Source organism: Heliangelus exortis, chromosome 2 (assembly GCF_036169615.1).
Source record: "Heliangelus exortis chromosome 2, bHelExo1.hap1, whole genome shotgun sequence".
NCBI classification, from domain to species: Eukaryota; Metazoa; Chordata; class Aves; order Apodiformes; family Trochilidae; genus Heliangelus; species Heliangelus exortis.
In genome coordinates this window covers 81,053,046-81,067,782 of record NC_092423.1, presented here as the reverse complement: position 1 = coordinate 81,067,782, position 14,737 = coordinate 81,053,046, and the positions used below count along the sequence as shown (strand labels likewise).

At 36.3% G+C, this 14,737-nt stretch overlaps 1 protein-coding gene and 1 long non-coding RNA gene across 2 annotated transcripts in view; both read right to left on the bottom strand.

Annotated features, from left to right (window-relative positions):
* Positions 1–14,737, bottom strand: part of LOC139793726 (uncharacterized) — a 329,041-nt gene that overhangs the window by 145,809 nt on the left and 168,495 nt on the right. The gene's annotated exons all lie outside the window — the stretch shown is intronic.
* ABCA13 (ATP binding cassette subfamily A member 13) overlaps positions 1–14,737 on the bottom strand; it is a 139,420-nt gene that overhangs the window by 65,429 nt on the left and 59,254 nt on the right. The window contains exon 14 of the mRNA XM_071738686.1: positions 14,222–14,379. Coding sequence (XP_071594787.1) covers positions 14,222–14,379 — 158 coding nt within the window. The remainder of the gene's footprint in view (positions 1–14,221; positions 14,380–14,737) is intronic.

The following is a 14,737-nucleotide window of genomic DNA, read 5'->3' as shown; positions in this document are numbered from 1 at the left end:
ACAAATCTTATCAAGGTGTCAGCTTGTGACCTACATAACTTTATACACATATACACTTAGCACAGCCAAATACAGTCCTAAGTGCTGGCTGCTCTGCGTGCTGCCTTTCATACTGAATCTGCTTTGGATCTTGTCCCTGTAACTCCTAAAAAAAATTTTTGTTAGCTCTGAGAAACAACTTGTAGTCCTGCAGAATGTTGCTAGTATGGAGAAAACAGATGTGCCACTACTGATAATGTTTTTGCGGGCTTTTGAAACACAAAAGAAATGTTTTTGTGACAAAAAAGAGAGAATTTCACCAATTCCTACCATGCCTACTTTTGAGAAGGCAATGGACACATAAATATCTGTCTTCAAATGGAAATATCAATCTGAAATACAGCCTTGCTAACACAGCTTTCTACATGTCTACAGTATTTACTCATTAGCTGAAGAAAGATACTAAGACTCCTTGAAGCCTTATCCCTAAGCAATGTTCCATTTCAGGATGAAAAGTAAGTATACTTAATCTTGGTAAGCATAACTTTCAAAAAACTGACCATTTACATCAATTTACTTACATAACTGAAACTAAAGTATCTGGTTTTGATGGTGCAACAGCATTAACAAAGCAAACGTATGATTTAAAATATTTTTGTGCCTTCATGTACATCTATATACACCATCTTTGTATAAAAAAAATTATAAATATATACACATACAGAAAAACTTGGAAAAAATCTATCAAATATAAAACCCACCCTTAAATTAATGCAAGGCAAAGTACGACCAGAATTTACTTTATATACAAAAGTGAAATAAATTCACTTTTGACATATATGCCCCATATTTGAGGGAGAGAAATAATCATTTCATCTTGAATGTGAGAAGTAAATGTTATCTTTGGAAAACAGGAAGTGCATAAGCCAAAAAAAAAAAAAAGGATTTCACTATTTAAGGTAGGAAGAAAATATTTGTATAGGTGTATCAAAAGCCACCTTATTGTTACACCAGACAATCCATTGCTTTTTAGGTTTTGGTTCTTTTTCACAGAACACATGATCACTTTATCTACTGAATATGGATTTTTGAAGATGTTGTAAATGTCAAAGAAGTGGAATACCTCCAAAAAAAATCAAGCAGGTCATTCTCAAAAACAATAACTGAACACAGGATCCTGTCTGCCTGATCTTATTTATTCTCTGAAGGAGTTTTACTTCTCTTCTATTCTTTCATTTTCCCTCTTTCTTTTCTGTGTGTAAAAATTACTTAGGAATCATTACAACAAGAAATGGAAGACAAGCAGCCCTGCAGAGTAGAGAAAATAACTCCAGAATATGACATTAAAAGACAGGATGTTAAAAATATCAGGAAAGACTGTAAAGGCTGTCAGCACCTTTTCCCTGCATGCAGCTGCTGTAGAAGGCCCCACAAAATACAGGAATGAAAACAAAAGGAAATCCTACAGTGGGAAGTAAAGGTTGGAGAGAGGCAGAAGGGACCACTAGCAGGTCTGAGGAAAAACAGGAAAAAATATACTGTATTGAAGAAATATACCTTCTCTATGCAAGAAAAAAAACAAAGGCATAAGAGCTACAACTCTGAGACAATTTGATCTCTTGGTTTTCAAGCTGTTAAGAAAGTTCACATTCTAACAATTGCATTTAGATAAAGAAACCATTACTAATGCACCCACAACCATTCAAGTTCTTTGATAAAAGAAATTTATGAGTATAGTGGATGACACTCCAAATTATTTCACTTCTGAAAAAAAGCACTACTAAAAACTAAGATGACAAACAATGTTGGTGAAGGCAAGGGCAGGTTGTTGGAAAGAGAATGTTCAAAATATTCTATATACCTTAACAGATGGTATTCTCTACCCATTAAATAAATAAATGAGCTTTTCCACTTCTCTGTGTTCCTTCTGGAAAACTACATCGACAGAGCCCTGATGGTGTTTTTATAAGGACCACACTTTCAGCCTCCAATATTAACTCTTCTCTGTTCCCTGAAAGATTCTCAAATTTTCCTAAAGATATTCAAACTTAAAAACACAGACATAAAAATTGTACATAGAATTGTAGCATCAGCCTCATCAATTTTGTACTGATAGTCTAAATAACCTCTTTATGTCCTTTCCTACATTATATTGAAACATAAATCATCATAGCCATACTGTCTTAAGATGCTTTTTTCACCAGGATTAGTGGGTAACTTTCAAAGCCAGTGTTTTCCAGGACATTATTTCATTATTATTAATAACAATAATACTATCAATAATAAAATATGTTAAAACCTTCCATAACCTAGATTTTCTGAGAATTTGGCTTAATTAAAACACATCTTATTCAGTTTTTCAAGTGCTCTAACTCTTTAGGAGTCTATTCAGTCTAACTCAATATCATTCTTCCAGTCCTTTGCAACAGTTACTTTTTTCTTTTTTGTTTTTTTAAACAAAGGTTATATTTGCTTCAGTATCACTGATGAGACAAATCAAAAGGCAGAGATAGTTGAAACTCAGTGAAAATTCACTGAAACCTCTCCAGATTGATGTTATGTTATTAATGACTCCTTTTTTTTAGCTACAGTTTCTTAACTAAATTAGTCTCAGATGTGCTTTAGAAGTATTGTATATTGTTGATCTCTTCAATTTTAATAGAAGCAATGTAAAATTTGCCCAATATCCTTCAAAATTCTTGACACCAGATGCTTCGAAGAAAGGTTTAAGCAACCATAAAAATTAGTAATGCATAAACCTATTTCTACTCCAGTGTTTTCAGTGGCTAACATCCAAGAAGTCCAAAGACATATAAACTTTAATAGCACTTCTGTTGTTATAACTATGCATATTATATATACAAAAAATTGTATTATAATCATATTATATTAAAATATTCATACTATATATGCACAAATAACTTTATTTTGACTTTTCAAATTGTAGTACCACTATCTTTGTCTCCTTAATGTTTTATGGAAATGAATCTCAAATGTTTTGTATCACCATGCAAAAAATATAGTGCATATAATATAAGCCCTTTTGAATTTTCTACAGTTTAGTTTCATTATTCCTTAGGTTCCAACTGCATTTTACTTCCACAAGAGATTAGATACAAAGCTGGTGTCTCCCAGACATTTCTGAGATGCTGAATGCTACAAAAATTAATTAATTTGGGTCTTCAGCAAGGTATCTGAATATTGTAATTCTGCAGTACTGGTCCCTCATCAACTCAATGAGCACACTCTTTAGCCTAATTTCTGCCTTTATACATTTCTGAAAAAATTCCAGATTATTTTGTTATGTATCCATGGTTAGCTAGTCACCCATTAGATTTCTTCTTACCTCTCCTGATTATTTTTCTACGTATACTGCCTGCTGGGCTTTCTAATAATTTTATTGGATTTCATAGAGTTGGTTTCTCCATTTTCTCAAGGCTATTTAGCTCTAATGATCTGGTCAGGCAGTCACTGTCAACTCAGTCTAACCTTTTTTCTGCATATCCTGTATACATGTATACAAAACAATAACCATGAATCATGTGCCCCTGCTGTGTAGAAATTAATTATGCATCTCCATTATGATACACGCATATTATGCCTGCAAACATAGGGTCCCCTGATTTAAGAACAAAATCCTACCTGTTCTCACCAAAAAGTGAGTTTTACCACATTTTTTAAATTGGAATAAGACCAAAAATTATAAGTAAATCTTCCAAAAGGAAACTTAAACCACTAGAAATTACAGTGTGCTTTATATTTTTAAAGTTACCCATATTGAAACTCTTACAATTAATTTAGCTAATGGACCAATACTTATCTCTAATATTTGCATTTAGAAAGAGTCAAATAATTCTGAGGGGGTTTTTTATGATAGTGTTTTGTGTCAAACCTGGTGAGCAGCTAAGCTTGGTCACGTTCCCCCTGCTCCAGCAGGATGCGGGACAGAAAAAGAGGGAAGGCAGGAAAACTTGTGGGTCAAGATGAAAAGAGTTTAAGTGTAGGGGGAAAAAAAAAAAAAGAACAAGCAATGCAAAGGCAATAATTCACCACCACACCACCTCCCACAAGCAGACTGATGCTCAGCCAGTCTGGTAGCAATATCTGCCTCCCCAAAAATATTCTCCCCTCGGTTTTTATTGCTGAGCATAACACTATATGGCACTGAGTAACTCTCTGGTCAATTTGGCTCATCTGTCCAGGACATGTAACCTCCTAGATTCTTGCTCATCCTCACCACAGTCCCCACAGGGAGCGGAGGCAGAATAGGGAAAACATAAAGCCTTGACACTGCAAAACTTCTCACTCTATTCCAGCCAGACCCATTACAACAACAAACTGTAAAACATAACTAGAAATTATCAAAGTTCCAGCTTCAGTGAGATCCTGTCATAGTTTGCTGAAGTTATGTGTCCTGCCTGGCTCTGGCATTGGACATCAGTCTAAATCTTGTACTGATTTTCTGCAGGGTCATTTAAGAAGGGACAATCATTCTGCTCCACTATACCTCCTGCTCTGGGAGACAAGAGATTTCCATTTTGGTTTCTACACAATCCTGTTGCCTCAAGGGCTCAGTACCACTAAAGGATAGCCAATACCTCTTCTTGTGCTTATAGCCATGTTTTGTCAGAGCATCTCTCTACTCCAACTTCTTTTACAAATCAAACAGCAGCATTCTGTGATCTCAATAACGCAGCTGTTTGCTTCAGGGGATTTTGAAAATTCATTTCACTACTTTGACAAAAGAAAGTTTTACTGCCTTTGAATCTGCTTTCAAAGACAAAATTATACAGGTCAAGTTATTGCCCATAGAGTATTCTGGTTAGCTTTGACAGTGACAGATACCTTTCATGACCATTTCCCAGATCCCTTATGCCTACACTTCACAGCTGTTCTTAATGATGAATGACAGTCATCTGCAATGAATTACAGCTTTGCAGTATTCTTATCCCCAAAGAAATGGTACTATCATCATATTTTCTTGCTATAATATATCAGACTGAAAATTACAGCCTCTGATTACTAGATTCTTTATTAATGTAATAACTTGAACAAATACTAAGTTATGTGTTTTGAAATGTGGATGGTAAGATACCGAGTTCTTAGGTAAAGCATACTCTGTTTTCATTACTTTAAGAACTGTAAATCTCACTCTTTAATGAAAAATGTGTGGAGAAGACAGGCTGTTTTGATTTGAAATTGGTTTGCATGTCCTAGCTGAGCCTTGAAGAAATACACAACTGATGTTTATGAAATAAGGGGATATTCAAAGCTATATTCTCAATGGAAGACTTGTTGTCACCACTCACAGGGGTCAATATTTTGTTTTCTTAGTCAGGATTTTTTGTTACACAGTTACATCTTCAATGATTCAACAGGGACTGAAATAGTCCATCAAAAAAACTCCTCAAAAGTTCTGCACTTTATGGGAAAGTGTCTCATCTTGGTCCAAAGTTCTTGGCACCAATTACTCATTACTGGCAGATCCAATTTAATTTATCTTAACAAATAATTTTTTCAAAATTATTATTTCCATTACTGTAATAATTAAGGTCCTTAGTCACAGACCAGGACCTCTCTTGTGCTTCTGTTCTATGGAAACAATACAAAAAAGATGCATATAGAACAAAATGTTTGACATCTGACCAAAGAAGTTTGTAATCTAGATATAAATAATAAAACAGAAGAAACATAGTAAGCGTAGAAGCATAAGAATCCCAGGTACAAAAAGAAAATATTGATGAGCTTGGTGGGCATTGCTAATAAAGAACTTGAATCTTGCACTTGGCAAGGTATCACATTAGTGACTTGTAAGAAGAAGTTTTAAGAAAAACAAGCAGCCTTCAGCATTCAGAAACGTCAACAAGGACCTCCTCCCAGGCTTTCAATCCAGTAAAATAGAAAGCACAAAGCAGCTTGTTTTAAAATAGAACCTGAAATAACATGTCACTTGAGAGCCCAAACGATCTTCTGCTAAGGAGGGAAACAGATTTAATTTTGGGGAGGTTTTTTTGTGAATGGGTCAAGATTAATATACCTTTCTAATAGACTACAGCTTTTGTATCTCTGGTATATCTCAGCAATATGTATCCTCCATCAGTATGAATGAGAGAGAGTAATTGGTTGCCACATACTGGTAGGAAGCAGTACATTGATGCTGATGCAGTGAAAGTATGAAGGATGTAGAAGGATGGGAAGATGAGTGTGAAGTGAAACAGAGGTGAATGACAATAGACATATAAAACCTACAAGCCAAGGCAGATCACATCAGACTCTCAAAAAATTTACCATATGGTAACAGGCAATACTTTCCATTTGCCTCTGCACTCCTCAGCTTTGGGAAGTTTGCATATATGCATATTTGTGATGTTTATAAATTTAGCTGCTTCACATGGTACCTAATTTTCTACTTACAGGTTGATTCAGCACCATTTGTATGGTCCAGGTGTGCTGCCTGTGGGACATAGGGCATCTTCTCTGACTCCTGCAGTAGCTTCAGAAAAACCTTTCATGATACAGGGAAAAAAAAAAAAAATTAGAATCTAGTTTCTAAAAAATTACTATCCAGATTGTCAGACATTAATACAGGCTTCTTCAGCCACCCTGCTAGAATACAACTATAAAATTAGTCAAGCTGTCCAGTGGAGTAAACCTGGAGAAAAGGAATAAACGCCAATAGATACAAAAGTACCTATGCAAAGAATTGTTGGCCCACACACAGTATTATCTGCAAAGATTTTACAGTAGAATATCTGTCTTTGACAATGAAAGGACAACACAGTCATCAGGCACAGTCAACATCACCAAAGTCTGGTCTAACTAATCCTATGGGGAGTACTAGGCAACAATGCATGATTTGTAACAAAATCATTAGCATGCATATCCCAGACTGGGAAAAGATGACAGGATACTGCTACCTAAAGTCGCTGTGAGAAAACTGAAATTATTTTTGTATAACAGTAAAAATCTAAAAATCTACACTAGATTAAAATTGTTATGGTTCTATCTTCCTAAGAAGGATGACACACATAACAAGGGAGTTAAAGATAAATTTTAAAGGAAACGGAGCAGAACTGACCAACTTTATAACCATGAGATCTATTTAAATGGTATATATAGTTCGCCAAGTAGATTTGTGCTCAGCCTACTACTTCTTGCTTAATCTTGTTTCATGATTCTGTCCACATAAAGTCATTTTAATTCAGCAGAGATGTATTTCATTTGTCAGTCCCTCAGCCTTGAAGAAGCTTAGAACAGCTTTCATGAGTCAGTTATTAAAACTCACACCACTCTTGTAAGCTCAAATGAAAAATAAAATTAACATTTTCTTATCTTAACCTGAACTGCAATTTAAACAGTGGTCTAGGAACAAAAAAAAGAATTACAGAAAATCAGCTACCACAAGCATCTCTAATTAAAAAGCAAAAATACAACCAAATTTTTCTCTCTCTTGTCTTGCTTTCTCTTCTCTGTTTGGGTAGAGCTACAAGACCTAGATTACAACTACAGTGTAACCTTCAGAAATTATTAAGAAACTACTTATTTATTCCCACAAAAGAACCTGATATCAGTTATAACAACAACAACAACAAAATCTTGTTTCCAAGAAGCTCATACAATAGACAATAAAAGCCAATCAATTTAAAGTACTTTATAGTTGTGGAAAGACATTACTTGACTCACTCAGGTCTGATCATGACATAAACCCCACTTTGCTTAGTCAATATAATTGCCATTTAACAGTCATCACTGATTGCATTTGTTACCTGACAGCCTTCAGGGAACACTTTTGGCAATTAACAAGTGCAAGGTTAAAAGAAATTCATACCTCCTGACGTTTCTATATTAGACCCTGGAGAGAGATCCTAGCTGCCCAAAGCCATATTTTAATTTGTTGCTTTGGTCTCACTTGCTGATGGCTCCTCTGCACACCAATTCTGTCAAACAAACAAAACTAAATTAAACTGAACCAACTAAAACCACAGAGGAATTGCTCCTCTCTGGCTAGGATGAAGGTTGCACTAGTGTGCATGTTGCCTGCATATATTCAGTTCAGTGTCAAAATTCCTGCTGAGTTTGCAGGTTGATATTTTCTTCTTGAATCATGATATGTCATTTGATAAGAGGATGTAACTGTTCCCTAAAAAAAGAAAAAAATGAAGCATTTTCCTAATATATGTTTACTGCATCTTCTCTTACACCGTTATTCTGATACAGCTAAAAAGGCAGAAAGACAGATGCATTGCCCAGTCCTCTTCATACTATCCAGGCAGCATTTAAACACACCATTAAGAATGGGAATCATTAGGGACCATATTGTAAAGAAGAAATTACAGTTTGTCTAATGATGATGTGGATAATGTGGACAGAAGAGGTATTAGCCTAACAATGTCATGAGCAGAGTACTATCCAAAACACAGAGATCTGGAAAAGTCAGGATAAGACACCATGACAAAGAAAAAATGTGTTCTTGCCATACCTAAAGGACTGGATTAAGTCAACAAGAGGAGGTGTCCTCTAGAACTCAGAAGAGCATCCCCTTCCCTACGTGCCTTAGTAATTCCTGCCTGATTTCTGCTTTGGCTTCCAAGTCCATATCTGACCAAGGACTTGTTCAGACTGTGGGGGAACCTGAGGAAATAGACATTTCCTGCACCTCCCCTAAGCTGCCCTAGAGAGCAACTCCCTGATTTCTTCCCAATTTCTCCTTTGGTGCAGCATCTTAAAACCAAGCCTGCTTCACTGATAGTTTCCTTTACACTTCATTGCAGAACATTGCAGAACACCTTAATTATCATTGCTAAAAACATCTTCAGTTGAAATGAAAAAGGGCAGAAAACCAAAGTGGTTGAGAGAAGGAGAAAATGAAGAAGGGAAAATAAAAAACCAACCAACACCTGTAGACAGCTCTTTATCACCTAAACCCACTAATATTTTAGCAACATTTCTGGGCCCTCGTATCTCACAAATCCCATGAGTACCCCAAGTATTTTGCAGTGGGAAAGTGTTAATTGCATGAATTGCTTTCTGTCAGATAATTTGCAACAGGCACCTGCAAAAGAGTAATCAAAATTGTGAGTGGTAACATATTAAGTAATTTAAAAGCCATATAAAAGTCCCTGAAAAGTAAACAGCATGTGGAATTAGAATCACATGGAAGCAATATTTAACATTTTCCCAACTGTACTTGTAGATCTTTTTGCTAGGACAGGCAGACCTCTATGAGCATGTCAGTGCTAAATACTTACTGCTCCATACTTGAACCCCTGTTAAGAATCAACAAAATACAGAAATCCAAAAAACCTTCCTTTTACTTACTTCCCACTTGGAAAATGTTTACATTTGGCATTCTTTAGCATCACCAGGGAAAGTATCCCATGGACCTTTCAAAGTTTTAAACCTACATATCCCAGGAGGTGTCCTGGCCTATGGCTGGGGGATTTGAATCAGGTGATCTTTTAAGGTCCCTTCCAAACCAAATCATTCTATTATTCTCTGACATATTTTGCTTTAAATAGCTTCCCTATATAGAAGCAATTTTCCTCCTACTATATCTTTTATTCACATTGGGTTTTTTTATTTTCTTCCAGGCAGTCCATGCCATAGCCTTCTGTAGTTACAGGTGTGTTTCACTAACAGAATGATGCAGAAAAAGTCTTAGAGCCATTCACTGTGCATGACTGTTGGCTGAGGAATTTTTGCAAGCAAGACAATGGTAATACTTCTGACTGTGAAACTTGGATTCACACACTCAGAGGGAGATAGATACTTGGCGCAGCTCAAAGCCACGGGAAGAAAATTTGTATGCTTTTAACAAAAGTACTTAAAATAGGTAAGAAGTAGCATTGCTCAATTCCATCATGTTCACCTGTGAGCTTGCTCCACACCAGGCACTGAAGGACCACCTCAGTCACTCTTGGCGATAGAAAGAACAGGTAGCTGTACTGCTCACTGAGAAGGACTGCCCTGCTTGCAAGCAGCAACTACTGCCCTGGCTGCTACTTTTAAACCACCAGGTTTTCCATATGTATAGGATGTGCTTTTTTTGCTCAAGGAATAATGTCTGACTAGACAGAAATACTACAGTAAAATAAATTAATATGATTATACCATAGATGAGTACAACTAGAGGACACCTACAACAAGATGCTGCTTAAGTACGCTCAACGAAACTGAATCTCATTAGAAGCTACATAGTGTTTTAATGCTAAAATATTTAAATGAAATATATGGCTTTCCCTGGAAGGTTTTGGGACAAACTCGTTGGTCATTTCAATGAAGAGAATTTAAAGTAGTTGTGAGAGTCTGACCTCACTGACTTGAAATTGTCTCAAAAGAACAATTTTAAAGTGAATTGCCCTGGCTGGGGTGGAGGACCCGGCCTGGCCAGAGCTGAGCAGAGGGTGACACCTGGAAAGAGATGAGAACTAAGAACTAAGGGCTGGGTGGAGACTGCTCCCCTTTTCTGAGGGCCTTCAATGCTTGGATGTCCCTCCAGGCATCATTACCCTGGCCAGGGTGGAGGAAGCCACCTTGATTGTTCTGATGCTGATGGACCTGGCTGAGGGGGCTGGAACGGAGCCGGGAGTGGAGCCTAGAAAGAGATAAGAACTGTGTGCTGTCATCTTGAAGAAACTTGCTGGACAGCTGTGCCCCTGGTGGTGGCTCTCTCTCTCGCTCTCTCTCTCACTCTCATATTCCTTCTTCCCACTTTCTTACCCTTTTTTCTCTCCAAGTTTCTCTACTCTCTCTTATATCTTCTTTTCCTCTCTCCCTCTTTTGCCTTTCTCTGTAATTTACGTAAAGGCTGCTTGCACCCAACCCATCCACTGTTGGACTTTGTTTCATGGATCTAACACAAAAATAAATTTTAATGTTACCTCGGACCGTAACAGTAGTACTCTACTAATGTATATTTTGACACATCTTATTTTGCAAAGATGTTTCAGTGGTTTTGATTGCTCCTCAAAGCAAGAAAGCAATAAACTTTGAAACCTCTAGAGTTGCCAGAAAGTACAACATCATCTCCCAGAGAGCTCTCAGCATACACTTAATTTAAACACCCTTCTATCCTCCTTTTGGTTCTACTAACACTCTTTGGATTACAAGCATTATAAATTACACAAATGCAAATTGTTGGAAAAGATATTTGAAAACTAAAAGGAAGCAAATATATTATTGATGAGATTTGAAAGTGTCAGGAACTGATTTTGTTAGGACTTCAAGATTTCTTTGAAGAAAGAATGGAAGCCTGGTTTCCCTGGAAGAGTAGGATTTTTAGAGAATGCAAGTGTCCCTCAGACTGAAACAGAATAATGGTGAATGTATGAGAGAACAAAAGGAAAGGATAAAATAAAAATCGTAGCACATTTATTCCTTTAAAGTCAGAGTCCTTTGTTTCCAGATTGAATTGTTATAATAGACTAAATAGCACTATTATGTGCTATCCATTTAGTTGCCAATGCAAAGAGGCTTTTGATAAGAAAATGGAGAACTGAGGTTCTAACAACAGCTAATGATGAGATGCAGAGATAATAGAAAGAACCCCAAATTAAAGCATTAAGTCTTCAAGCTGAAGAATGATACATCAATATCTAACACCACTTTTAAAGCTTTTTTTTTTTTTCATATCCCCTGCAGAAAACAACCAAAAGCAAGCTCTCAACTGAATAACAGATGAAGCACACTGGGAATGCTTCTGTGTATTCTGTGACAACACCTCATTTACTTTACAGATGCCAGTTCTGGAAAGTTCCATGGTACAGGGATGTAATCACAAAGAGTTCTCAAGATATACATTACTTCAGAAACTATAAAGTTTGGCAGTGAACAGTGTTCTTTCTTATAGAATGCTAATTACCCTATATCGTTTGAAAGAAAATAACAATTTTTCAATAAGCTTTTGTCTTGCCTTTTAAAATTGTATAGCAGGACCATAATTCACTCTATACCAATATGAAAAAATGTTTATTAAACTGGTATGTTGGGTTCTTTTGCTCCCCATTCTCCCCTGCTTTGCCATAGCAAATGCTTGCCATTTATAATGAAGACATTATTTATTTTTCTTTATAAATAACCCAGTTCTGTAAAGCTTAAGTTCAAAGGAAACCACATACTTGCTGGTAGATCACTCTTTGGACTGCAGTTTAAAAAGAAATGTGCAAAAGCAGATCCTTTATGCTTCTGCAGGGTCTTAAAAATCTATGTGGCATATCAATATAGTCCCAAAGATGACTCTCAGAGGACCACATCAGGATACCACAGCTCCATAAGGTTGCATATTGGTTCAATAAATTTCATGAACTATTGTCATTTTAGGTTTATGTGCATTATCAGGACTCTATTTATACTTCTCCCACAGATTATATAAGATGAAAAATTCTAAACTTGCAAAACAAAACCAGAACTGCTGATACAGTTTCATGTACCTTCACCCATAATTCATATACGCATAGCTCATGCAAGAAAAATGCAAAGCATAAGTGGTATCTGACAGGCCTTGAAGGGTATCATCTTCATAACACCAGGAAAGATGAGCATCTCTCCTAGGGGAGTTCTTGTGTTCCAGTGGACCACAGTACTCATACTCATATATCATAGCATCCCGTACATTTCCAGAGAAGAGGAAGAAGGGCTGCACCCCTTTTCTATACTAAGTGTTTATTGCTATATATATAAAAATATATCATTCTACAGGAGCTTGCATTTAATTATTTTTTGTTGTGGATTTTTTTGTTGGTTTGTTGGAGTTTTTAGGTTTTTTTTTTTAATATGTATTATACTTTCTGGCAGAAAACAGCCAAACTTTGTCTAATTATAGGTAATCACTGGAGAAATCAGTTTCTCAAAATGATACTGAACGAATTGTCATTGTTAAAAATAAATGTATTTTGTGCAATAAAAAAATGCTGACAATATTCTCTTATCATCACTTGAAGGAGTTAAAAAAATATTTTTGTAAAAGGATCATGTTCATTTATGTATTTAAGTGTCTGCCTCTCTAGGCACACAAAATACTCTTTAGGGATTTCACCACAGTTTGGCTAAGTCATAAACTTTAGAACTTTGTAAGTCAGAGAGTACACAGCAAATTTTTTTTCCATCCCAAGAGCTACCTGAACAGAACATGCAGCCTTGCAAGTTCAAAGCTCATTCCAGTGCTAGAGATTCAGGACAAGAGTTTTTCTCATTAAATCAATTACACATTAGATTTTCCTTCAGTAAATGTAGAAACAAACATTTAAGAGTTACACAGTTCCTCAGCCTTCACATTGGATTCATGAAGCAGGAAATAAGTCATAATAAAGTAGGTACAGTACAGCAAAACTACAAAATGTAAATTTTACTTGAGGTCTTTTGTGTTTTGTTTTGGGTTTTTGTGTGGTGGGTTGTTGTGGGGTTTTTTTGTTTTTTTGGTTTTTTTTTTTTTGTGTGTGTATGTTTTTTGTTTGGGTTTTTGTTTTGTTTTGGGTTTTTTTGGTGTTTTTTGTTTGTTTTAATGAAACATCCTTCTCACAAGAAGCTGTTGTGCAATATGAAAGATACAATCAAGAGTAACATAGGAAGGTAATACAGAATTCTTTAACCAAGAAAATGACGTAACACAGAAAAACTAAAAGTACCTCTTCCAAAGTGGTGTCAGAAATGCCATAGCCAGTCACATGTAGATGATGAAGGCTTTTATCTAAAGCCTGAAAAAGACCATTAAAAGAGGTCTTATCTGCATTTTCTGGAATCACATAAGTCAGCTCAGTCCCACTGTTCTCTTTCAAGAAGGCTTCTGGGATGTGAGTCTGTACCAAAGATGTGACCTGAACAATATGCTTAGGATCCTGGATTTCAAACACAGAGGGCTACGAGGAAAGAAAGATAATCATGTTAGCAGGTCTATAGGACTCAGGAGCAGAATTCATTCAGGAAAATTTCCACTGATGATACTGCATCAAACCTGGGATGCAGAGACTACTTTCCAGAAACAAGGAATAGAGCACTTTTCAGATAAAAGTTGAAATGCATCCTTTTCCAAGATGTTACTGTGTTCTTCTAAATAATTAATTAATTAATAACAATAAGAATAATAGCACCCACCCAAAACAACCAGAAAGCTGATAAAAATCTGGCTCTCTAATAATCTGTGACACCTATTATTTCCTGGCAGGGACGTGCAGCTCCCTTAGAATATTCACAGCTATTATTTGGCAGGCACTGTTAACAGATTCTGAACAGATCATTTTTAGCATACCTTTTTTATGAGTGTTAGGCTGTGTCCCTGGCCATATCTTTCTCTCAGATAGGAGGGGGAGCCACAGCACCTCAGCTGGCCACGCTGCAGGATGGCAATGTGATCACTGAGAACCTCTGCTTCATCAAGGTGGTGAGTGGTAAAGATCAGTGTGCAACCTGCATCAGAAACATTGGTATATGTCTACAAAACCTGGTTTCTAGAGAAACACCTCTTGCTCTCACACGGGACCGTTAGCCTTAGAGGGAACTTGTTTCAGGTCCCTTCAAAACCTAATTGCAAGACACAAACCAAACTTTCATTCAGAGGTAAAGTTAAATTCTGGTCTAAACTTGCTCTGTGTTCTGTTACACATTGTAAGCAGTACTAAGCCATTACAATGTAAAGCTTTTTTAAGAACTTAAGAGATTCCCTAAAACAACATAGCAGCAGTGTTTGTTTCAATGGAACATTCACTCTGAGTTATTACAGATAACTGAGTGCTCACTAGCTGAAGAGTTTGCTTCCAGTTTTTAA